The 24,514-nt window shown below is 38.8% G+C and overlaps 2 protein-coding genes and 1 long non-coding RNA gene across 7 annotated transcripts in view; 2 read left to right on the forward strand and 1 right to left on the reverse strand.

Annotated features, from left to right (window-relative positions):
- Positions 1-2,861, forward strand: part of ABHD18 (abhydrolase domain containing 18) — a 53,845-nt gene extending 50,984 nt beyond the window's left edge. For all 4 annotated transcript variants that reach the window (XM_064585049.1, XM_064585048.1, XM_064585046.1 and 1 more), the window contains one exon: positions 16-2,861. In XM_064585049.1, the coding sequence (XP_064441119.1) occupies positions 16-67 (52 nt within the window). In that variant the 3' untranslated portion in view covers positions 68-2,861. The remainder of the gene's footprint in view (positions 1-15) is intronic.
- Positions 1-24,514, reverse strand: part of LOC123848250 (uncharacterized) — a 28,298-nt gene that overhangs the window by 2,477 nt on the left and 1,307 nt on the right. Inside the window, exons 2-3 of one of the 2 annotated variants that reach the window (XR_006791728.3) lie at positions 16,190-16,246; positions 9,298-9,438 (exon numbers count right to left, since the gene is read on the reverse strand). This is a non-coding gene — a long non-coding RNA (uncharacterized LOC123848250). The remainder of the gene's footprint in view (positions 1-9,297; positions 9,439-16,189; positions 16,247-24,514) is intronic. The other variant, XR_010409545.1, reaches the window with a different exon arrangement.
- The window catches only part of LARP1B (La ribonucleoprotein 1B), a 129,995-nt gene continuing 129,638 nt past the window's right edge, over positions 24,158-24,514 (forward strand). Inside the window, exon 1 of the mRNA XM_064585040.1 lies at positions 24,158-24,176. The gene's annotated coding sequence lies outside the window, so the exon portion shown is untranslated. The remainder of the gene's footprint in view (positions 24,177-24,514) is intronic.

Raw genomic sequence — 24,514 nt, forward strand, 5'->3', positions numbered from 1 at the left:
CATCTTTAATTTTAGACAAGCCATCTATGATGCATTTGAACGCTTCCTCCATAAATACGCTAACTGATTGGATCACTGTATGTAACCAGTATGGCCATCATGTTTCTTACAAAAGGAGTTTTTCATCCTTTGATGATAAGAACAAGCAGACAGCACTATATATATAACTGCTATCAATTTAGTCTGGAATTCATTGTTATGATCAGTCAACAATGATTTTTAAATGTGAATAATTTTAAACCAATATTTGGATGGAATAATGTTGAAGTATTTTGTTATTGTTTTGTGGGAATCCCATATACACAATATCCAGTCTGTTGTTACTATTTATGAAAACTTTAAATTTTTAATTGTGAATAATTTATTAATTAAAATAAATTTATTCATAGAAACCTTATTGGTTTTTAAAGAACTGCTAAATCAAGCTAAGTTTGTAATACATCAGCATGTATTGTATACCCCTGTATGACAGTTTTACTATTGACTTGATTTGAGAACATGTTTCTTTCTTATCTTCAACTTTAATTTCTGCAATGGCAATACTTTTTTTTTTTTTTTTTAAGATTTTATTTGACAGAGACACAGCGAGAAAGGGAACACAAGCAGGGGGAGTGGGAGAGGGAGAAGCAGGCCTCCCGCGGAGCAGGGAGCCTGATGCGGAGCTCGATCCCAGAACCCTGGGATCATGACCTGAGCCGAAGGCAGACGCTTAACGACTGAGCCACCCAGGCGCCCCTGCCATGGCAATACTTAATGATGTATAAGATCCGTTAACTTTGAATTCTAAAAAAATCCTGATTGCTTCCTACTTAAGTAGCTTTAATAATTAAAACAAATGTGGGAATACAGATAAGATGCATATGACTTGGCTGAACTTTAAAACTTTGCCAAATACGAGGTTAGAAAATGATGCCAAACATATTTCCCCTACTTAAGAAGTTTCAATTCATAAGAAATGGAAATAATGAAAGACCTATTACATTACTTGATACTGTGTCTTAACATTTTCTTATATACCTACTCTGGGTTTGCTAAACATCTAACTCTAGTTAGATATACTTAATAGCTTTGGCTTTTTAATTTCAGAAATTAAATATGAAATTGATTTGTTCCATATAACTTCATTTTACAGAAAAGATATAATAACTACTAACTTTTTTAAGTGGAAGATTATATGGTTAGATTTGGTGCTTTTTATGTTAAACTTCTCAAGCTAAGATCTAAAATGTTTGAAAAAAGTAGAAAATATTTTTGGGAATTGTATCAAGGTTTGGAGTAAATGTATTTGAGTTTTATTTGTTTGAAATCTGTGTTGTCTATGGATTATTTTAAAATATGTATTCCTGATCTAGCAAGGATATTTGAATTATAATGTGCCTTCATAGACTTTTAGAAGATTTTATTTATCACTAATGTCTCCATCACTTTAACTTTTTAAAAATTATTTCAAAGTCACTAATGTGAAGTCATTGATGGTATACAAAATTGTAAATTCTGTAAAACTGCTTTGGCATAGCAAACCAGACCTATTTGGTTACAGCCACTTGGCCTATAGCAATTTTATATCTTCAGACTAGAACCTTTACTTTTAACTGAAAGTATAAAATGTATTAAAATTCTTAAAATACCCTTTAAAGATAAAGTAAGACTTATTGTCAAATGAATTACAAGTATTTTCTTAGTATGTAATGAGGCAATATGATTGAATGCTTTCTGAATTATACCTTAGTAAAACCAATATTTATTTTTTACCTAAATATTTCTTACTAAGCAATAATGTACTGTGGTGTATGACTTTCTGTTGGTAAAAGAATGAAATTTCATTTCATTTTAATTAACTTTTAGGCATAACTAGTTTTTCCCAAATAAATGTGAAAGGAAGTATTTTAAAAATTTCATCTCTTAACCAGATGTTTTTAAGAATATTATCCACGCAACTTCCTAAATTGATTAATTCAAGGTGCAAAATACCTTTTCTTAAAGTTTTTATATCCACTTATCCCAAAATAGTGACTCAAGCTTTCTATATATATCTATATATACACATATATATAACATTATGTATATATATATAATGTGTAAGGTATATATGTTATATATATAATACTAATAGCTATATACATAAGTGTTATATATATATAATAGTTATATATATAAAGTGACAACATATGTATTTTTTTTTTTTTAAGATTTTATTTATTTATTCATGAGAGACAGAGAGAGAGAGAGGCAGAGGGAGAAGCAGGCTCCCAAGGAGCAGAGAGCCCGATGCGGGACTCGATCCCAGGACCCTGGGATCATGACCTGAGCTGAAGGCAGACGCTTAACCATCTGAGCCACCCAGGCGCCCGACAACATATGTATTTTAAAAGTGCTGTCTGCCATTTTGAGAATTGCATACATAACCTGCTAAAAATTCATTTAGGCCAGAGCTGCAAACTGGCAGTCAATACAGGCCAGCTTGGCCCACAGCTGTTTATTCAGTGTACATAATATTTCAAAATTGAATTTGAAGTCTTTTGACTGGGCATGCATTCCCTAGTTTGCCACAGTCTGATAGACTCCCTTTTTTATCAGGCTACTTCACTACTTTGTGTTTCCTTCTTAGCCCTGAACACATCTGAGTTTGAGACCCCTGATTTAGATCTGTGGTTACAAAAGTTTCTGAATTTCATGATTTGCTAATGTTGTAATTACTATTTTAACATATGAATGAATTTTAGATTGTTTGTTATGAATGTAATTTTTTAATGTGGTGTTTTCTCTCATAAAGATTATTTAATTAACACTGTAACTGAAAAGTTTTTAAATCATTTCCAGATATTTTATACTTCACAATAAAAGTCTATATAAAAAGTTAATTATTTCATATATTCAAGAAGATTTATTCTGAATACAGAATACACATGTCACATTTGATTAATGTATCCAAACTTGAATTGAGTGTGTGTTCTTCCTTAGTTCTATTATAAACCAAACAAGGTAAGGCAGAAAGAAGGGAGGCTCTAGCAGAATAGTATTCAGTATCTGCAACAAGAGCCAGATTTCTCCCCCAAATATGAGTGATCCCAGGGAAACTAGCATTCTGACAGACCATACTTATCTGAATGTTGTATAATTAGATATAATTCTTGGATATAATTAGATTTTTGCTAGTAAATGTTATAAGCAATTAAAATCTAGAGATAACTATAGGACTGAGAATGGGGATGCTGGGTAGAGGCCGCTATAGAAACTGGGTTTGGAAATGAAAGATTTTGGCAAGTGAGACAAAGGGAATAGAGGTACCATTTGGACCGTTTTTGCAGGAGTAGAATAACTTAATTCTAGGAGTATTCTTATAAGCAGAATCCTAGGAAGCCAATGATTTCATGAAGAACTTTGAAAACACTAGAAAATTTTGGACCAAAACCCAGAAAGATTTTCCTCAGGACCAAAGGAGCTAACGTGCAGATTCACCAGATTGTGTTAATTAAAAAAAAAAAAAGGTAAACTTACCATGAAAAGTCTATTCTTTATATAAACCCGTGACTAACTGAGGTGTAACTGTTTTCCTATATAATGTACTGGATAATTCCATAGAAATAAAGTTGTATCCTAGCACTTTGCTATTCAAAGTGTGGTCAGTAGACTGGCAGCATCCTCTGAGAGCTTGTTAGAAATTTAGAATCTCAAGCACCATCCCAACCTTACTGAGTCATAATTTGCATTTGAATAAGATAATTCAACTACACATTAAATTTTCAAAAACACCCATTTAGAATCAGTGGTACTCATATTTTAGCTTGCATTGAAATCACCTGGAACTTTGTTACAACAGATTTCTAGACCCCACTACCCTATCTGATTCAGTAAGTGGGGCAGGGCTCGTGAATTTGTATTTCTAACAAGTTTCCTAGGATGCTGTTGCTGTCTGTCCAGGGGTTATACTTAACCCCAAAGAGTCATGGCTCTAATCAGATCTCGGGCCTGGAACAGAATAGAATCACCTGGGGAGTTTTAGAAGCCTAGGTAAGTGGCTGTTCTTAACCTATGCTGAATCTCTTACCCTAGAGATTCAAATTCAATTGGCTTGCAGTTGGTATTTTTAAAGCTCCATAGGTAATTCTACTGTGCAGCCAGGTTTAAGAACCATGTGCTCTGAAGGACTCAAGGGAAGAAGACTAGCTGTTGAAGGAAAGAATGGATGTAAAGTCGGTAAAACAACATAGATTTTGGAAAGGAATTCCTGATATTCTGGGTATTACCAGCACCTCAGAAGTATTCAAGTAGCCAAGAGGGCCCGTGTTCCTTCTGCTTCTGCTCTTTCGTTATGAGTACACATGTGTTAGAAAGAGTAGGATGAGCTGGGGGTGGATTTGGGCACTTACGTGCAGTGGAGCTTCTTTAAATCGTAAACATTAACTCATCTTAGCAACTTAAAGCAGAGACAAGTATGAGCAAAGAAATGCTAACCTCTTCCCTGTATTTTCTTCAACCATAAAGATTACATCTTCCCTTCTTAACCTTCTGAAATTGCTTTTAAAAATGCACATATGATGGCTCTTTGAAAAGTTAAAGCATGTCTTTAGAAATCATTCCTTTCACTTCCATAGCAGTTACTCCTCGACTTTTCCATCCATCTCAGTCAACAAAGTAGTTGCCTTTATTATTGTATGTTTTAGAGACACTTGTTACCAACTCAAACCTTTGATCCATTTCCCTTGCCCTGTAGATGACATCTGACTTTAAGTCCTTACACTCAGGCAGAAGACAATTACTGATCCTGCTGAGTTTTTACTCAAGTTCAACTGTAAACCTACACCAACAATTTCACCTCCTAAGCATCCTTTCCCCAAGTCACAATGACGGAGGAAAGACCCTAGGGTTCAAAGCCAACGACCAAGAAAGAATTCTTGAGATGTCTGGTGCAAAAAGGTGGTTTTATTCAAATAATGCAATATATGTTAAGAAAAAAAAAGAAGAAGGTAGCGGGAGGGGAAGAATGAAGTGGGGGAAATCGGAGGGGTGGACGAACCATGAGAGACGATGGACTCTGAAAAACAAACTGAGGGTTCTAGAGGGGAGGGAGGTGGGAGGATGGGTTAGCCTGATGGTGGGTATTGAGGAGGGCACATTCTGCATGGAGCACTGGGTGTTATGCACAAACAATGAATCATGGAACACTTCATCTAGAACTAATGATGTAATGTATGGGGATTAACATAAGAATAAAAAAATAAATAAAAAGTAAAAAAATTAAAAAAAAAAAAGGTGGTTTTATTAAAGCACGGGGGACAGGACCTGTGGGCAGAAAGAGCTGCACTGGGGTCATGAGGAGCAGCCCATTATAGACTTTCAAGTTGGGAGGGGGTTAGGGATAGTGTAAGCCTCCCAGGTATTTTGGAAACAAGGTTTCCAGGATCCTGAGGGGGCTTGCTATTGTTAGGAAAGGTCATTTCTTACTGTTTAGTAAAAATTCAGTAATGAGACCCTTCAGATGTGTATCCGTGGGTCATATGCTTGGGGGATGATTGCTAACATGTATCTTGGGGGAGGGGGGGTGGGTAGAGATAAAGGAAGTTTCCAAAGGAATTTTTATATGTTAAAGGAGACTTACAGGATCCTGGGGGTGGGGCTAAGACTGTCTGTTGCCCTTAACCAAGTAGGAGCATTGAGGCAGTTGAGTCCCTACAGGAATGTCACTCTGCCTGTTTTAAGAACTTGTCAATTGGGGCTGTAGATAGTAAGGAAATTTACTAATTTTTCTTCTGCCTTTGTTTCCCACATCAACAACTCCTCAAAAAACAATTGGCTAATTGATAGTGATAATATGCAATGCAAATTTATTTTTTACTTGGAACTATAAATATGTTTGTACACTTATTACTTCACTGGCTTCTTTCTAAATGTCATTTTATACCAATGTTGTCTTAGATTATAAAGTAGAAGAAAATAAATTGGTAATTTGAGAGCTGTAATGGGAAGCCCTTTTAAGTAATAAAATCTACCTTGAGAAGAGATAGGTTTGCTGTCGCTTGCAGAACTGTATCATCAGGACTCTCTGGGGTTTGCTCTTATTTCTGCTTTAGGGTCATGTCTTTAATTCACTCTTTCGTATCTCCAAAATGAATGGAGATTCTGGGGGCTAGTCTAGTAATTTTCTTTGTGTCGTGACACCTACCAGGTCTTCAGGTTTTCATATCAGAAGGTAGGCAATCACGTCTCTCCTTGGACTGAATTCATCAGAATAGACAAGGAAAAGATTCACCAAATGCACGTTTCTTTTTAAGAGTATTTGTAAAACAAAGAACGGTATATGAGAGTTATGACTATATTTTAAGAGGACAGGGACCACAGTGATTATCACATTCGCAAACCCAAACTTGCAACCTCATAGCCAGACACCAGATAGACAGATTTACATATATTGCATTTAAGTCCACTTACTCGTTCATTTGTTTATTGATTCACTTAAAAAATATTTACTGAGTACCAGAGACAAAGCAGTCCAATAGGATGCTTAAGACAGTTTTCAAGGGACTAGACCAGTTCCCTTTAACTTGACTTCTACAGAAATTTCTGGCTTAGCTCTATACATAGACTGATTTTTTAAGAGCTTTATTAAAATATAATTTAGACATCATACAATTCATTGATTTAAAGTATATGATATTAGGGGCGCCTGGGTGGCTCAGTCATTAAGCGTCTGCCTTCAGCTCAGGTCATGATCCCAAGGTCCTGGGATCGAGCCCCGCATCGGGCTCCCTGCTCAGCAGGAAGCCTGCTTCTCCCTCTCCTACTCCCCCTGCTTGTGTTCCCTCTCTCACTGTGTCTCTCTCTGTCAAATAAATAAATAAAATCTTTTAAAAAAAAATAAAGTATATGATATTAGAGTTTTGAGTATATTACATTATTAATTTTTTAAATTGTGGTTAAAACTATAAAACATAAAACTTGCAATTTTAACCACTTTTAAATGAGCAAATCAGAGGCATTACATTCACAATGTTGTGCAACCATCACCACTGTTTCCTAAACTTTTTAACACCCTACATAAACTGATTTTTTTTTAAGATTTTATTTATTTATTTGAGAAAGAGAGAAGAGAGGGAGAGCACAAGCAGGGTGAGGGGCAGAGAGAGAAGCAGACTCCCCGCTGAGCAGGGAGCCCGATGAGGGGCTTGATCCTGGCACTCTGGGATCATGACCTGAGCAGAAGGCAGAGACGCTTAACCAATTGAGCCACCACTGAGCCACCCAGGTGCCCCTGATTTTTTTTTTTTTTTTTTAAATAGGCTTTTCACCCAACACAGAACCAAACTCGGGGCTTGAACTCACAACCTTGAGATCAAGACCTGAGTAAAGATCAAGAGTTGGACACTCAACCAACTGAGCCACCCAGGCATTCCCTACATAAACTGATTTTTATTTTTTTTATTTTTTATTTTTTGAAGATTTTTATTTATCTGACAGAGAGAGAGAGAGAGAGCATAAGCAGGGGGAGAAGCAGGCAGAGGGAGAGGGAGAAGCAGACTCCCTGCAGAGCAGGGAGCCCGAAGCAGGGCTTGATCCCAGGACCCTGGGATCATGACATGAGCCCAAGGCAGATGCTTAACCAACTGAGCCACCCAGGTGCCCCCATAAACGGATTTTTAAACAGTTCTTTGAAATTGATGGAAAAGTCTTACTCTTCTCAGTTCTACCACTGGACACAATACCCCTATGTGTTTTAAGCATCCCAGTGTGTTCTCCATCCCAACTTTTATTGGAATTCATGTCAGTCCTAACATTTGCTATCACTAAATAAATTCCTCAATTTCTTCAACACTCATTAACTCAACTTTTAGAACAGAGGTGCACACCAGAGAGCTACACTTTATCTTCTAAGGTTAACTTTGCTGACTTAACTTCCATCAATATCTTAATTCAATAACCTCTAAAGTCAACTTAAAGGTATCTGAAAACTCAAAATACCCAAAATCAAACTCATTATCCCTGTCACCCAGGAATTTCCCAAGCTTCCCCCAATCCATTCTTCGTTATTCATATTTTTGGTTTTTGGTAGCCACCATCTATCCAGTTAAACAAACAAACAAAAGGAACATCCTTGACCCTTATACTCTCCTCTCATAATGACCCAGTGTTATTATTTCCCAAATATGTCAATAATCTGCTCCTTTCCAAACCCACTACCATAGTCTTGGTTCAGGATTTCGTTATCTTTTCTCAGAGTGACTTCAATATCCTTTACAAAAACCATTTTTTAAGAGTTAACAATGTAAGGGGCGCCTGGGTGGCTCAATCAGTTAGGTGTCTGACTTTTTTTTTTTTTTTTTAATTGATTTGACATAGAGACAGAGAGAGAGGGAACACAAGCAGGGGGAGTAGGAGAGGGAGAAGCAAGCCACTAGCTGAGCAGGGAGCCCGATGTGGGGCTCGATCCCAGGACGCTGGGATCATGACCTGAGCTGAAGGCAGACGCCCAACTGTCTGAGCCACCCAGGCGCCCCTAGGTGTCTGACTCTTGATCTCCGCTCAGGTCTTGATCTCACGGTCGTGAGTTTGCATCAAGCATTGGGCTCCACGCTGGGCACAGAGCCTACTTAAACAAAAAAGGTTAATAATGTAATATCTGCACAACATTTAAATAATTAGTGTTACTACAACTATTAGCCAACATATAGAACATGCCATGCATCCAGCACACTTTTAACATTATACATTTATTCTTCACAACCATCCCTAGGGGGTAGAAACAATTTTAAATGGGACTCAAAGCCAGGCAGTCTAGTTCCACAGGCTATGCTCTTACCCACTGGGCCATACTCACTTTTTTTAATAAAAAGTCCCATAAGGCTCCTTCTACCTTACCATCTGTTCCTAGTCCCAGTCCTCATTAAATGTAGCCTTTCTATAATTTTAGCTGATTCTTCTATTTACCTCCATAATTCTAAATAATGTGCTTACACTTGACATCAATTGTAGACACTGATATTGTTACCGTATTTGAGAATATATTCCTTGTAAGCTACAAATGACAGCTTTTCCTTCAGAATGAAATTATATCACAATTTTTGGTTAAATGAGTATATAATATTTGACTATGACTAAGTAAATACTGTTCACTGCTGAACTAAGCATATTTTATTACAATTCTACTTTGTTTTCCTGTAGTTAATTGCTTTGCTTCTTTACCTATGCACTTAAAACTTTACTTTTTTCCAAATTCTGTAAAGAGATCAGCCAAGCAATGTAAGAATGATTTCGCCGGATTTTCAAATAACATATGTTCCACTTTTAACCCTGGTGACCTACCTCTCCCAATTCTCTCCAGCCTTCTTTCCTCTAGTACTAGTAGTTCTTCTCTTGTGTTGAATGTCCTGTTTTCTGATTTCTCTGATTTCCTTTTTCTTGGTTTTCTTTGTAGTTTAGAAGCAGCACATCCTCTGGTAGCTTCTTGAGAAAGGAGTAATAGGAGGTTTTGAAGCTTGTATATTTGAAAATTCTTCTCTTCTCACTTTTTTGCCCCAAATTTTTATTTAAATTCTAGTTAGTTAAAATACAGTGCAATATTGGTTTCAGGAGTAGAATTCAGTGGTTCATCACTTACATACAACACCCAGTGCTCATCATAACAAGTGCCCTCCTTAATACCCATCACCATCTAGCCCATTCCCCACCCACCTCCCTCCAATAACCCTCAGTGTGTTCTCTATCATTAGGAGTCTCTTATGGTTTATTTCCCTCTCTCTCCCCACCCCATATGTTCATTTATTTTGTTTCTTAAATTCCACATTTGAGTGAAATCATATGGTATTTGTCTTTCTCTGATTGACTTATTTCACTTAGCATGATACACTCTAGCTCCATCCATGTTGTTGAAATTGGCAAGATTTCATTCTTTTTGATAACTGAGTAATATTCCATTGTATATACATACCACATCACTTGGTGAGCAAGTTGAGGTCTGAAGGGTCAAGGACTCCCCTGTTTTGGCTGATAAACATAGTGGTCTTGCAGGTTACCTTGGCAACGTGTACATTGCTTGTATGGCTGTTATTGTAGTCAGTACAAGGGGGGAGGGCTGGAAGTTGAGTTAATCACCAATGACCAATGGCTTAATCAATTATGCCTAAGTAATGAAACCTCCAGAGAAACTCCCTAGTGGTGGGATTCAGAGAGCTTCTACAAATACACTGAGGTGCTGGCAGGGTGACATGCCCAGAGGGGGCATGGAAGCTCTGAGTACCTCCTCCCCCATACTTTATCCTGTGCATTTTTTTCATCTGGCTGTTCCTGAGTTGTATTTGTATCCTTTATAACAAACTAGTAAGCATAAATAGTTTCTCTGAGTTCTGTGAACCATTCTAGCAACTTCTCAAACCTAAGGAGGGGGTGTGGTGACTGATTTGTAGTTGGATGGGCAAAAGTGTGGATGGCCTGGGTACCCTACTTGTGGCTGATGTCTGAAGTGAGGGCAGACTTGTGGGAATGAGTCCTTTAACTTGTGACGTTGGACACTAACTCTGGGTAGTTAGTGTCAGAACTGAATTGATTTGTAGGACAATTAGAGAACTAATGGATTGTTGGTGGCTAGTGTCAGAAAACACTCTAGACCTGTCATCAAAAGCTGTTCCAAGGGCGCCTGAGTGGCTCAGATGGTTGGGCATCTGCCTTCGGCTCAGGTCATGATCCCAGGGTCCTGGGATCGAGTCCCACATCGGGCTCCCTGCTGGGCAGGGAGCCTGCTTCTCCCTCTCCTTCTGCTGCTCCCCCTGCTTGTGCTCTTTCACTCTCTCTCTCAAATAAATAAAATCTTAAAAAAAAAAAATCTGTTCCGGGGCACCTGGGTGGCTGAGTTGGTTAATCGACTGCCTTCCAGCTCAGTTCATGATCCTGGAGTCCCGGGATCGAGTGCTGCATCGGGCTCCCTGCTCAGCAGGGGGTCTGCTTCTCCCTCTGATCCTCCTCCCTCTCATGCTCTCTCTTTCTCATTCTGTCTCTCTCAAATAAATAAATAAAATCTTAAAAAATTAAAAAAAAAAATCTGTTCCAAATACTCATCTATTAATGCTGACCTGTAATGAGATTTTATATATTTCAACTTTGAAAGTATCTTTTCATACAGATAGGTACTGCATTTATACGCAAAACTTTTAATTAAACATATTCATCACCATTTGGAAAACATTTATGGAATTTTATTAGATCCCTCTCTTGATATTTGCCTTTTAGCAATAGTACAAAGTGATGACGGCATCACATATGGTTCTTCTCACAGCGACTCAACTCTGCCTTTGTGGTGCAAAAGCGGCCACAGACAATATGTAAACGAATGAGCATGCTGTATTCCAATAAAAGTTATTTATGGAACTGAAATTCAAACTTCATATAGCTTTTATGTGCCACAAAAAATACGTCCTTCTAACCACTAAAAAATGTAAAAACCATTCTTAGCTTGCACCTGTATAAAAATAGGTGGTGGTCAGGATTTAGCCTATGGGCCATAGTTTGCCAAGTCCTGATCCAGAATATCCATGAAACCCTGAATTATTTTCTAAGTAATATATTTTCACTTGTGCTTATTGTCTTAGAATCAAACAGTTAAATAGTAATAAATATGTTTGCTCATATTTAAGGACTATGTAATAATAGTGAAAACATTTTAAGTCAGAAAAAGAAAGCCAATAGTCTTTCTTACCCTTTGTCTTACCAATGTACGACTTGGTAATGTTTTTAGTCATTTGAAAAAATAATTGGCGGGGCGCCTGGGTGGCTCAGTTGGTTGAGCGACTGCCTTCGGCTCAGGTCATGATCCTGGAGTCCCGGGATCGAGTCCCGCATCGGGCTCCCTGCTCAGCGGGGAGCCTGCTTCTCCCTCTGACCCTCCCCCCTCTCATGTACTCTCTCTCATTCTCGCTTTCTCAAATGAATAAATAAATCTTTAAAAAAAAAAAAAAAGAAAAAATAATTGGCTTAGTTATTCAGAACTTCCAAATATTGACACCCCTCATTAGACAACATCAAAAGATATATTATTGAAATCACTACTGATCTCATCAGTAAAAAGTCTTTAACCATGGGAAGCTGTTGAGCTCATGCTGTAGTTACATGTTTTCCAAATTCCAATTTTCTCTTGATAGCTTGAATTTTATCACTGGCAACAAATATCATCAGTTGTTTCCATTGACATGACAGGTTCACTTCATTCATTTCTAGGAAAATGTCTGCCAAATTATCTAAGCATGAATAAACCTAGTCTGGTGTCAGGTGTTCTTTCAAGTACAAATGGGTTCCATGATAAAAGGAGCTAGTCCACTTACAACTCAATCTCAGTGCTTTTCTTCAAGACAACCATCATACTTTAATATACAGCAAGAATGAGTTATGTATACTTCCTATTTCATCACACAGAATATTAAAAGGCTCACATGCTTGGGCGCCTGGGTGGCTCAGTTGGTTAAGCGACTGTCTTCGGCTCAGGTCATGATCCTGGAGTCACAGGATCGAGTCCCGCATTGGGCTCCCTGCTCGGCGGGGAGTCTGCTTCTCCCTCTGACCCTCCTCCCTCTCATGCTCTCTGTCTCTCATTCTCTCTGTCTCAAATAAATAAATAAAATCTTTAAAAAAAAAAAAGACTCACATGCTTAAGCTTTAATCGCATTAATAATTTTTACTGTTCCACCAAGGACGTTCTTAGGTGAAACTTGCAATGTTTGTTTTTTTCACTACGAGTATGTGGCAGAAGAATACAATGACTGCTAGTATGGTTTGGTGTCATTGGCTTGATTTGTGCTGAGTGGCCAGATTTATCCACCGTCGCTTTTGTGCCATCCGTACAGATAGCAACAAGGGAAAAGGCAAATAATATCTTAATATTATTATGAAAATAGTTTTGACCTCGATCTTAAAGATTCTCTAAAAGAGTGTCCAACATTCTAAGGGTTTAGGGAGCACAGTTTGGAAATCTGCTAACCTAAGAAATAGTCTCGGGTATCTCTACCAACAATTAATGTTTAGGCAAAGAAGAATTAAAGAGGTAGACTGAGAAGTGGCTAGAAAGGCAGGAATTAAACAATGAGAATGTGGTATCATGGAGGCACGGAGAAAAGGAACAATCAAGAACTCTTGGAAAAACAGAAACTGTACCACAAAAATCAGTAGCTATGTATATATGAATCTCACTCAAAGGTAGTGCGAATTTATTATCTTATACTGATGGAATCTGAAATATGAATCCATTTGATCTTGTTTCTAGGAGATAATGACACTGAAACCATACAGAAGGAAATGCAATCCTAGCACACCATATCGTTCTGCAGTGAAGAATATCTACACACTCATAAAATAAAGCTGTTTATGGATTCTTAAATTTTAGAACGAATCTATGAACGAAGCATAAAGAAGCACATTATGGTTACATAATAGATATAATGATCACTTTTGACAATGTAAATGAAAGGAAGAAATATCGTCCATAATATGTCATACTCTCAAACACTGCCAATGGAAGTGTAAATTAGTATAAAAGTTTGGAAAATGGTTTGGCAATATCTAGAATGAATTAAGACATCATACTCTATTATTCAGAAATTCAAAATGATACAGTACTTATAGTATGATTTCATTTGTATATAGTTTAAAAAAACTAGGTAAATCTATGGGATACATTATTAGGTGATAAACCATAAAGAAAAGTAAGAAAGCGGGGCGCCTGGGTGGCTCAGTTGGTTAGGCGACTGCCTTCGGCTCAGGCCATGATCCTGGAGTCCCGGGATCGAGTCCCGCATTGGGCTCCCTGTTCGGCGGGGAGTCTGCTTCTCCCTCTGACCCTACCCCCTCTCGTGTGCTCTCTCTCATTCTCTCTCTCTCAAATAAATAAATAAAATCTTTAAAAAAATAAAAATAAAAAAAAAGAAAAGAAAAGTAAGAAAGTGATTTCCTCCTTAAGGGGAGGGGGGAAAGTGTTGTGTATAGGAAGGGACACATGGGGGTTCTAATTTTTTTTTTTAAGATTTATTTATTTGAGAGAGAGAAATAACGTGCTTGTGCACACAAGTGGGGAGAGGGGCAGAGGCAGAAAGAATCTCATGCAGGCAACCCTCAGAGGGCAGAGCCCCATGTGGGGCTTGCTCCCATGACCCCAAGATCACCACCTGAGCCAAAATCGAGTTAGACGCCCAACCGACTGAGCCACCCAGGCACCCTTGGGGGTTCTAATTCTTAACTGGGGGTAGCCATTACATGGGTGTTCACTTTACCCATTAACTTGTACATTTGTGGGTTTTTACTTGGGGGGGCACTTTTCTGTGTATGCTTTATTTCACAATAAAGAAGGTTAAGATCTTAATATAAAGAAAACAAAAACTGGAAGATAGAACAAAGGGTTAGGTCATATATTCTCACTCTACAGAGTGAGGATATAAGAGATTCTATCTAAAACTGATAGAATAGGGATGCCTGGGTGACTCAGTCGGTTAAGTGTCTGCCTCTTTTGGCTCAGGTCATGATCCTAGGGTCCTGGGATGGAGTCCCACATCAGGCTCCCTGCTCAGTGGCAGCCTGCTTCTCTCTCTGCCTGCCGCTCCCCCTGCATGTGTTCTCTCTCTCTGACAAATAAATAAAATCTTTAAAAAATAAAAAAATAAATACAATTGATAGAATAGTGGGATGCCTGGGTGGCTCAGTCAGTTAAGTGTCTGCCTTCTGCTCAGGTCATGATCCCGGAGTCCTGGGATCAAGTCCCAAGGCCAGCTCCTTGCTCAGCAGGGAACCTGCTTCTCCCTCTGCTTGCCGCTCCCCCTGCTTGTGTGTGCTCTCTCTCTGATAAATAAATAAAATCTTTTAAAAAAATAAAAAATAAAATTGATAGAATATTCAAGTAAACATTCAAGTATGTTATTTAAAGTAAACAATAGGGCGCCTGGGTGGCTCAGTTGGTTAAGCGACTGCCTTCGGCTCGGGTCATGATCCTGGAGTCCCGGGATCGAGTCCCGCATCGGGCTCCCTGCTCGGCGGGGGGTCTGCTTCGTCCTCTGACCCTATCCCCTCTCATGTGTTCTCTCTCTCAAATAAATAAATAAAAATCTTTAAAAAAATAAAAATAAAAAAAAATAAAGTAAACAATAGAAAAAACTCCACAAACATCAAAAATAGAAAGGGAACGGAGGATGGGCTCATGTGAGTGTGTTAAATCTTTATGTTTTATAGTGGCAGGTCAAAGATGCTGACTTTAGCGATTAGGACTCAGTAAGGGAGAGCTTTTTTTCCATTAAATACTATAAACAATATTGTACCATTTGGATTTACCATTTACACAGATTAATTGGATTGAAAACAAATCACCACAAGCTACTTTTTAGTATTGCTGAACAAGTTTAAGGAAAAGGAAAAGCAGTATAGTATAGTGGTTAAATGAACTACAGAGAACTACAGAGCAAGATTGGTTGGGTTTAAATTTTTATTCTGGCACTTTCTAACTGTATGATCCTGGACAAACCATTTTTCCACTTTGTCTCAGTGTTCTCATCTGAAAGTGGAGGAAATAACCATCTCTATTTTATATCGCTGTTTTGAGGATTAAATGAGTTAACATTTGCAAAGCACTTAGTGTCTACTATTTATATGTGTGTGTGTGTGTGTGTGTGTGTGTATTCTAACTATTAGCTATCATTGAGTACTTAATCTTGATAAATGAAGCTGGAGGAAAAGAAAGATGAAGACTGAAAATCATCCTATGGGTTTATTAATATGTAGGTCATAGGTCATTGGTACTTTTAATGATATGGTTGAATATGGAGTCAGAAGCTAGACTGAAAACAAAGAAGAAACAGATACATACTTAAGTATTTATAGGAAAATTTTATGATGTCTAGGATTTACTTTAAAATATTCCAGGAAAAAACAATAACGTGTGTGTGCGTGTGTGTGTTTGGAAGTTGTTGTAGGCAGAAAATAACAGTTCCCTAAAGATGTAATCTTTTGAACTGGCAAATGTGTTACCTTAAAAAGCAAAAGGGATTTTGTAGATGTGCTTACATTAAGGATCTTGAGATGGGGAGATTATCCTGGATTACAGGTTACAGATGGTTCCCATCTAATGGTATGAGTCCTTCAAAGTGGAAGAGGGAGGCTTAAGAGAGAGGCAAAGGGAGATCTGACTATAGAGGAGGTCAGAGGAATGTGATGTGAGAAGGACTTAACCTACCATTGCTGGCCTTGAAGATGCAGGAAGGGACCTCCGGCCAAGGTATGTGGGCAGCCTCTAGAAGTTAGAACAAACAAAAAAAATGGATTCCCTTCCTAGAGGCTACATAAAGGAATGCAGCCCTGACAAACCTTGATTTTAGCCCAATGAAACCCATGTTGGACTTCTAACCTACAGAACTGTAAAATAATAAATTTGTGTTGCTTAAAATCACTAAATTTGTAGGAATTTGTTATGGCAGCAATAGAAAACCAATACAGGGGTGTATATAAATGAAACAGAAATGGCAATGTGGTTAATTGTTAAAGTTGGATGATAGGTAAATGAGAATTCATTACAATATCCTCTCTACTTCTGTTTATGTTTGAAAACGAAATGAGAAATAAAAGAATATATCTTCTCTTCAATGATGAACTTACAGAAATTGATGCATTAAATATAAAATACAAGTTACTGTTCTTCAATGAATAATGTTACTATTAAATGAATTAGATTCTGGTCTTCACTGATCTACATATCCTTTATCTACAGGCAATTTTTTTTTTTTATTTGTCAGAGAGAGAGAGAGCACGTACGCGTGCATCCAAGCAGGGGGAGCGGCAGGCAGAGGGCGAGGGAGAAGCAGGCTCCCTGCTGAGCAAGGATCCTGATGCAAGAGTCGATCCCAGGACCCTGATTATCATGACCCAAGCGGAAATCAAGAGTTGGACGCTTAACTGACTGAGCCATCCAGGTGCCCCCCACTTTTTTTTTCTTAACTCCCTCCTTCTTCCCAAGGGTAATTACTATCCTGACTTTTAACACTATGATTTTTGTTCTTTTTGAACTTTATGCAAAGTTAGCTTCATATAAATCACAGTGTATTGGTTTATGTCCTCTTTTTTGTCTAACAGTTTAACATTATGTCTATGATAGTCATCATATTGTTGCTTATATCTGTAGTTTCATTTTTCAAAACCATATAGTATTTCATTGTATAACTATGCCACTATTTATATATTCTACTGTTGATGGACACTTAGGTTATTTCCAGTTAAGAGTTATTATAAAGAATGCTGCTATGAACATCTCACTCATGTCTTTTGGTGCATGTGTGCACACATTACTGTCGGGTATATACATATAACTAGGAATAAAATGGCTGGGTCAGAGATGTTTTCATGTTCAACTATAGTAAATACTGCTTAACAGTAAATACTGTAAAACAGTTTCCCAAACTGGCTGTACAATTTATATTACAAATGTATAAGAGTTCCCATTAATCCCCATCCTCATCAACAATTTTGGTAGTGTCAGACTTTTTTTTTTTTTTTTAAGCCATTCTGATGAGTTTTCTCATTGTGGTTTTAATTTGCATTTCCCTGATTTCTAATGAGGTGGAACATGATTTTCATAAGTTTATTCCTTAAATTTTTAGTCTCTCAGATTTTATACTTAGGGTGTACCACTTGCTGTTAATTCTCCAATTTTTCTCCTACTTCATTACATACTAAGAAGATGCGGCAAAGATCCTATACCCACACCCCTATCTCAACCCCTATCTCAGTTATTCTAGGTAGAAATTTAGAACTTGACTACTTTATTTCTCACATCTATTAGATCAGCAAGTTCTGTTAATTTCCAAAATGAATCTTAAGTCACTCTATTGCCATATTGTAGAACCACTACTTCAGTGAAGACCTTCATCACCTCAATCCTGGAGGACCACAACAGCTTCTTGGTTTTTCACATTTTGGATTTTGCCACTGACTACCCCCTTCATTCTCCATATTGCAGCAACAGGGGTATTAATTATTAAAACTTTTCAGTGGCTTCCTATTGATCTGAGAATAAAATTCAAACTCTGCCATAATCTAGAAGCCCCTGCAGGTCTGCCTTAGACTATCAGCCTCATCCCTAGGCATGCTTTGTTTATGTGCTAGCTACAGGCCTCTTTACAGGCCTTGGTGACCACACACACCCCAGCTTTGTCTTCTTTCAATCCTTTAACAGGAAGCTCCATCTGATGAGGGAGCAGAAGGCAAGCTGAGGACAAAGCACAAGCTGACACCCTCCAACGGCCCCCACCTCCAACTCCCAGGTGGGATCTGTGTGATGTTCCTCAGGCACTCCGGCTGTCTTAAAGCTAAGGGAAGGAAAAAACAAATAGTTGACTTATAGAGATTATAGTCCAGCAAGACCTGAGTCTCCCTCAGTTTACAAAATGTCTTCGTGATTTACAAGAAAAAAGCATTATCAATAACCTAACTTCCAGAAAGAAACTCCCAACTGTCTTAATGTTAATGCTTTACCAGAGGGAAAAACAACCTTAACCTGACAAAGGCAAGGCCTCCAATATCTTGTAGGTCCTCTTTAGCATACAAAAATTCTTTTGAAAACCTCCCTTTTCCTTCCCACCAACTCCCAAGTATATAATCAGTCACCCCTCCGAACCCTGGTGCAGCAGCTCTTTCTGCCCTTGGGTCCTGTCCCCATGCTTTAATAAAACACCATTTTGCACCAAAGATGTCTCAAGAATTCTTTCTTGGCCTTGGCTCCAGACCTCACCTCACCAAACCTCACCTATATTCAAAAACTAGATCACATTCATCTTAACAGAATACTTGCCCCATAACTTGTTCATTTTCATCCTTTAATTCTCACTTTAAATTTTACCTTGATTTGTTTTCTTCATAACAGTTATCAACAATCTGTCGTTACTGAGTCTGTTTTTTGTTAGTCTCTAATAAAATAAAAATAATAGTAATAATAACAATAACGATGGCTTGTAGTGTTTGCCAGTCACCACTCAATGAATTTTAAATAAACTAACACTTTTAATTCTCACAACAACCATACAAAGTAGGTATAATTATTATTCATGTTTTATAGATGGGGAAACTAAATCACAGAGAGGTTAAGTAATTTGCCCTTTTGGTGTTAGGAAGTGGCAGAGCTGTCATTTTGATGTGGTTTCAGGATATAGGCGAGGTTCGGTGGGGTGAGGTCCAGAGCTGGAGCCTATGACCAAGAAAGAATTCTTGAGACATCTTTGGTGCAAAATGGTGGTTTTATTAAAGCACGGGGACAGGACCCCTGGGCAGAAAGAGCTGCTGCACTGGGGTCTTGAGGAGTGGTGATCATATACTCAGGAGTTGGGGGAAGTAAGGAAAAGGGAGGCTTCAAAAGAACTTTCATATGCTACAGAGGACCAACCTACAAGATACCTACAAGATATCCGAGGCCTTGCCATTGTCAAGTTAAGGTTGTTTTCCCCTCTAGCAAGGTATTAAGACAGTTGGGAGATTCCGGGAAGAATGTCACTCATGTCCTACCCAAGAGTGGGGAGTAGGGGGAGGTTGCAGGGTATAAGCCTATGCTTCGTCTTCAGCTAGTCTTCTGCTCCCTCATCATTTCCCCCCTGAACAATTTGACCCTTAAATCTTCAAGGTTGTTGAGGTGGAAGGTCTCATGTTCTGTAACTTCTTCCTGCTGAGTAGGGGCATAGAGATGTCCCTACCTATGGGTCAATACTGGTCACTTGGAGAACATATGGGGGAGTTACAAAAGGGGAGGTGGCTGAATCCAACGTGGTCAACATGTATGAATCTCCTTGAATAGAAGGGATCATCTGTCAGCTAGAAGTGATGGCAGTGAAGGAGTCTTGGCATGAGGCAGGGAGACACCAGAAATGACAACAAAATAACGTTAATATTTTAATAAGAAAGAGAAATCTGAATAAAAGACCTTTGATAATTGATCTTCAATAATTTTCCTCCAGTCGAGGAGTTTAAAGCAATCACTAAAGGAAAGAGAGATCATTTAAAGCACCAATTTGAGTATTCATGTCAGTTAGAAACCTAGAAATATTTGTGGTAATCTAGAATGTATACACAGCATTCTGTTTTTATTATAGCGCAAGTTTTGTAAAACTGCATCACACATTTGTATTACTTTAGTATTTAATAGAGAAATGCTGTATTGAGTGTCATTTAGGGCTTTGACCATGTACTAAGAGCTTCCATGTGCCAAACAACATCCTCCAGTCTCAAAGAGGTAAAAAAGATGGATGTTAGGTGGTCATACCAATGAGACACAGAACATGTCCACCGTTGTTTTAAATTTGGAAGGTTAGCTGGGTTGGTAATGATTTTAATAATGCATCCATGCATCCAGGCCAGACCCAGAGTACAGTGGCCTATCCAGCCTGGGGAAAGCTGTGGACACAAGTTAAGGGTCATAGAGCCATTGGGTTCCAGTCAGGAGCCACCCATCCAATACTAGGCCTCCTTAAAGTACAGTCAGGATTTCAAGGGCTACTCAAGTTTTGGAAGTCCATCCTTTGAATTTATATAATAATTTCAGGCCCATATTTGATTGGGGAGTTACGGCTTGATAATAATCCCCTTTTCTTTAAATTGCTCCATGGGCATATAGGACTAGTCAGTATACATATTAATTTTTAAGGCTTTGGCAATTGCCAAGCACAAGTGAGCACTATAGCATACCCAGCTTTTCTTACCTCTCTTAAACTAAACTCTTAAAACTGCCCTGAAAGCTAATTTTTTCTGATGTCAACCACTGAAGTTCATCTGAACTTGAATTTAAACATCTCATCTTTGGGCGCCTGGGTGGCTCAGTCGTTAAGCGTCTGCCTTCGGCTCAGGTCATGATCCCAGGGTCCTGGAATCGAGTCCCCCATCGGGCTCCCTGCTCAGCAGGAAGGCTGCTTCTCCCTCTCCCACTCCCCCTGCTTGTGTTCCTGCTCTCGCTATCTCTCTCTCTGTCAAATAAATAAATAAAATAAAAAAAAAAATAAAGATCTCATCTTTGTTTTGCTAGCGTTAGAGGATTTCTTCACTAGCGCCCATGGTTCTCGGTCACGCCGCTTCGAAAAATGAAGAGGTAGGCCAGACGAAGAACGGCGGGCAGCAAAGCAGAGTTCACTGAGTGATAGTAAAGTTTATTGAATGATGGAATACAAAGCTCCCAAAGCGGGAGGGGACCCTAGAGGGTTGACAACAGAGTTTTTTTTTTTTTTTCTTTTGCCATCAGAGTTTCTAAGTGTAGGAGTTTTTTATGGGCTTGTTGGAGGGCTGTTTTAATCTAATTAACCTGTGCCTGTCATCCAATCATTTTTGTCATCTATCAGGTGGAAAAGGGTGGAGGGCTCCTTCCAGGGTGGTATAAAATCTTTTTAAGGGTGGTTTCCTCTTGGTGGGGGTGTCCTTGTCCCTGCCTGCCTTTCTTTCTTTCTTTTTTTTTTTTAAAGATTTTATTTATTTATTTGACAGAGAGACAGAGAGCACAAGCAGGGGGAGCGGCAGGCAGAGGCAGAGGGAGAAGCAGGCTCCCCACTGAGCAGGGAGCCCAACACGGGGCTCGATCCCAGGACCCCGGGATCATGACCTGAGCCGAAGGCAGACGCTTAACCATCTGAGCCACCCAGGCGCCCCCTGCCTACCTTTCTTCCAACTATCCTTTATCATTAGTATTTATAAGGCTATACTAATATTAAATGTAACTGGATAGTAGGAAGAATTCAGACAGATTACACCTTATTGTTTGAAAGTCCTGTTCTTTGAAAACTGGAAAAGAAAAAGTTATGCTTCCTTGAGCTTGTAAGTTTATTTTTATAGTATTTTTCAAAAAGATGAAATATTACTTCCTATTACTTGTGTCATTACAAGTTATTGTAAAAGAAAGAAGGCTAAATAGTGTGACAATAGAGTTTAGAATATCAACTCTATTATTGGCTGAGAGTTCTTAGACAAGACACTTCTTTTTAGAGTTTCTACTTCTGTTACACTAGTCTATTAAAACCTACCAAAAAGTAGACAGCAACCCACTTAAGAACATCTGGTTGAAAGGTAGCCTAGATTTGTTTTGAACCCATGTTTGCATAGTGAGCACAGTGTTTTTACCTATTTGTATGATACAGTTAAGTAAAAATAGAGCAAAAATTCAAAAATTTCTAAAGGTACTTTTATTTTCACTGTAGCTAAGATTGATACTTAACTTACTGAAAAGAAGGTACAAAGCATTTCAAACACACATTAGCACTGACCCTGCCTTGAAGGTTAAAGATAATTGGAAGTATGAAGTACTTATCTGAGCTTTCAGCTCATAATGAAAGCTATTATTCTGATAAACGGGCCCAAGGCTCTGTTAACTTGGAGGTAAGGATAGCTCAGAACGTCTTCCTAAAAACCCAATCTTTTTGGGGTGCCTGGGTTCCTTTGGCTCCTTTGAACCAAGTAACTTGTCCCTCCAGGCTAGATGGGGACTCTATTAAAGGGCAAATGATCCATAGGAAGATGGATAATGATTTGGCTACAAAAAATAAATTGAGCCAATCTGTCTTGATTCCCTGATTTTTAACTAAAAAGCAGAGGAAGAATCTGGCAAGTAGCAGCAGAGGCCAAATGACTTAACATAATGGAGTTTCAGCAAAGGTAAATTAGGTCAAAGTCCCATCAAAAATTGGATGGGGGCACCTGGCTGGCTGCTGGTGGAGTGTGTGACTCTTGATCTCAGGGTTGTAGCTTTGAGTCTCACATCAGGTATAGAGATTACTTAAAAATAAAATCTTAAAAAAAATCAGATGTAAAGCTTAAACTGCATAATTTTTAGAATAGAATTAATAAAAGGGTGATTTACAGAGGTGCAGTCCAAGACTCAGGAAAACCAACAGAGAAAATGCAATATCCCAAGGGCTAGCAGTTACGACTAGGCCTGAAGGGACAAAGGGAAGAATTGGAGAGATTAACTGAACAGAGGGTTCTGCAGTCAGTCCTGGGTGGTTATGGAATTCACCAGCTTGGGGAATATGGACTTTGACCTCACTATCTTCTGGCCTCCTATCTCTTATAGATACTTCCTACTGCCTGAACCCCTGTGAGATACCAAGGACTGTGAGGGAATCCATCAACGCAATCTGTACAGGTCAGCCCTGCCTGGCGCAAGGGCAGGAAAAGGGTGGAGAGGCAAGTAGAAGATAGGTGAAGTTGTTTCCAAGAGGCAGTTACGTGGAAATAGGAGCTATTAATATGTATTTAAAGGAGGGACAACAAATTGCCAACTCCCTTCGCTGACATTAGCGGTACTGCGTTACAGTGATGATTCCCAAGTACCAACCGTTGAATTCTTTTTTTTTTTAAGTTTTTTTTTTTTTTTTTATTAGAGAGAGCAAGAAAGCGCGTGCGTGCACACAGGCAGGGGGAGCAGGAGAGGGAGAAGGAGTAGCAGGTAACCTGCTGAGCAGGCAGCCCGATTCAGGGCTCAATCCCAGGACCCTGAGCCAAAGGCAGACACTTAACCGACTGAGCCACCCAGGTGCCCCCCAACCGTTGAATTCTTTAGAGACCTTTCTGAGTACACATTTACCTTCCAGTTCTTCTCTTCCTGCAAACACAACCTATTTCCAAGAAAGCCCTCTGTGTTTTTTCAATAAAGCACCTTTACAATTCTTCACTTCAAAACAAAACAAAACAGCAACAAACAAAACCACCAACCCCGGTTAGGTAGCCCATATGAATCTAACTTTGGAAAACCATTCTATAACCTTGTATTCAACAGAATCAGTCTTTAATTCACCTGTATTTAAATAGATGGTGAAGAGATGCCTGGGTGGCTCAGTCGTTTAAGCGTCTGCCTTCAGCTCAGGTCATGATCCCAGGGTCCTAGGATTGATTCCCAAACTCTGGCTCCTTGCTCAGCGGGGAGCCTGCTTCTCCTGCTGCCTGCCACTCCCCCTTTTGTGCTCTCTCCCAACTCTCTCTGACAAATAAAAATCTTAAAAAAAAAAAAAAGATGGTAAAATAGAATGTGTTCTCTGAGTCACATCCAGCTTGAACTTGTTGCTGAGCTTTTGTAAACAAAACCAGCATTGCCTGGCAGGACTCCAAAAGGCTGATTAGTAACAGGAAGAGCAGCTAGTTGATAGTTAACGAAACAAAGCTTTACCAATAACGGGGCTAGTAAAGATGGCGCCTCCTTGGGAATATAGGTAAGTACAGTACTTATTTAACTGGTAATGGGGTTCCGAAAGTTGCTTAGGGTCAGATAAATTGGAAATCAGTGATACGGAGAACAAGAAAGGTTTTATTTATAACTGTTGTATGAATAGTTTACTAACCTTAGGGAAATAAAAAATTATGCCTAGTACAACTTCTGAGTAAATAAAAACATTAATCTCGAGTTTAATGTGATTGAAGCGAGACCCCTGGAGAAGAGTCCTGTATAAGCTCTCTGCGTAGTTTGGCAGCCCTAAAGAAAGCTAGGAGGGACCCACTGCCAAATGCATACAAATGGTGGACACAGATATTTTTTGGGGGGTGTCCCTTG

This window comes from Mirounga angustirostris, unplaced genomic scaffold (genome assembly GCF_029215605.1).
Source record: "Mirounga angustirostris isolate CCGP_5_RB_7025 unplaced genomic scaffold, mMirAng1.0.hap1 SCAF_2, whole genome shotgun sequence".
Classification (NCBI taxonomy): Eukaryota; Metazoa; Chordata; class Mammalia; order Carnivora; family Phocidae; genus Mirounga; species Mirounga angustirostris.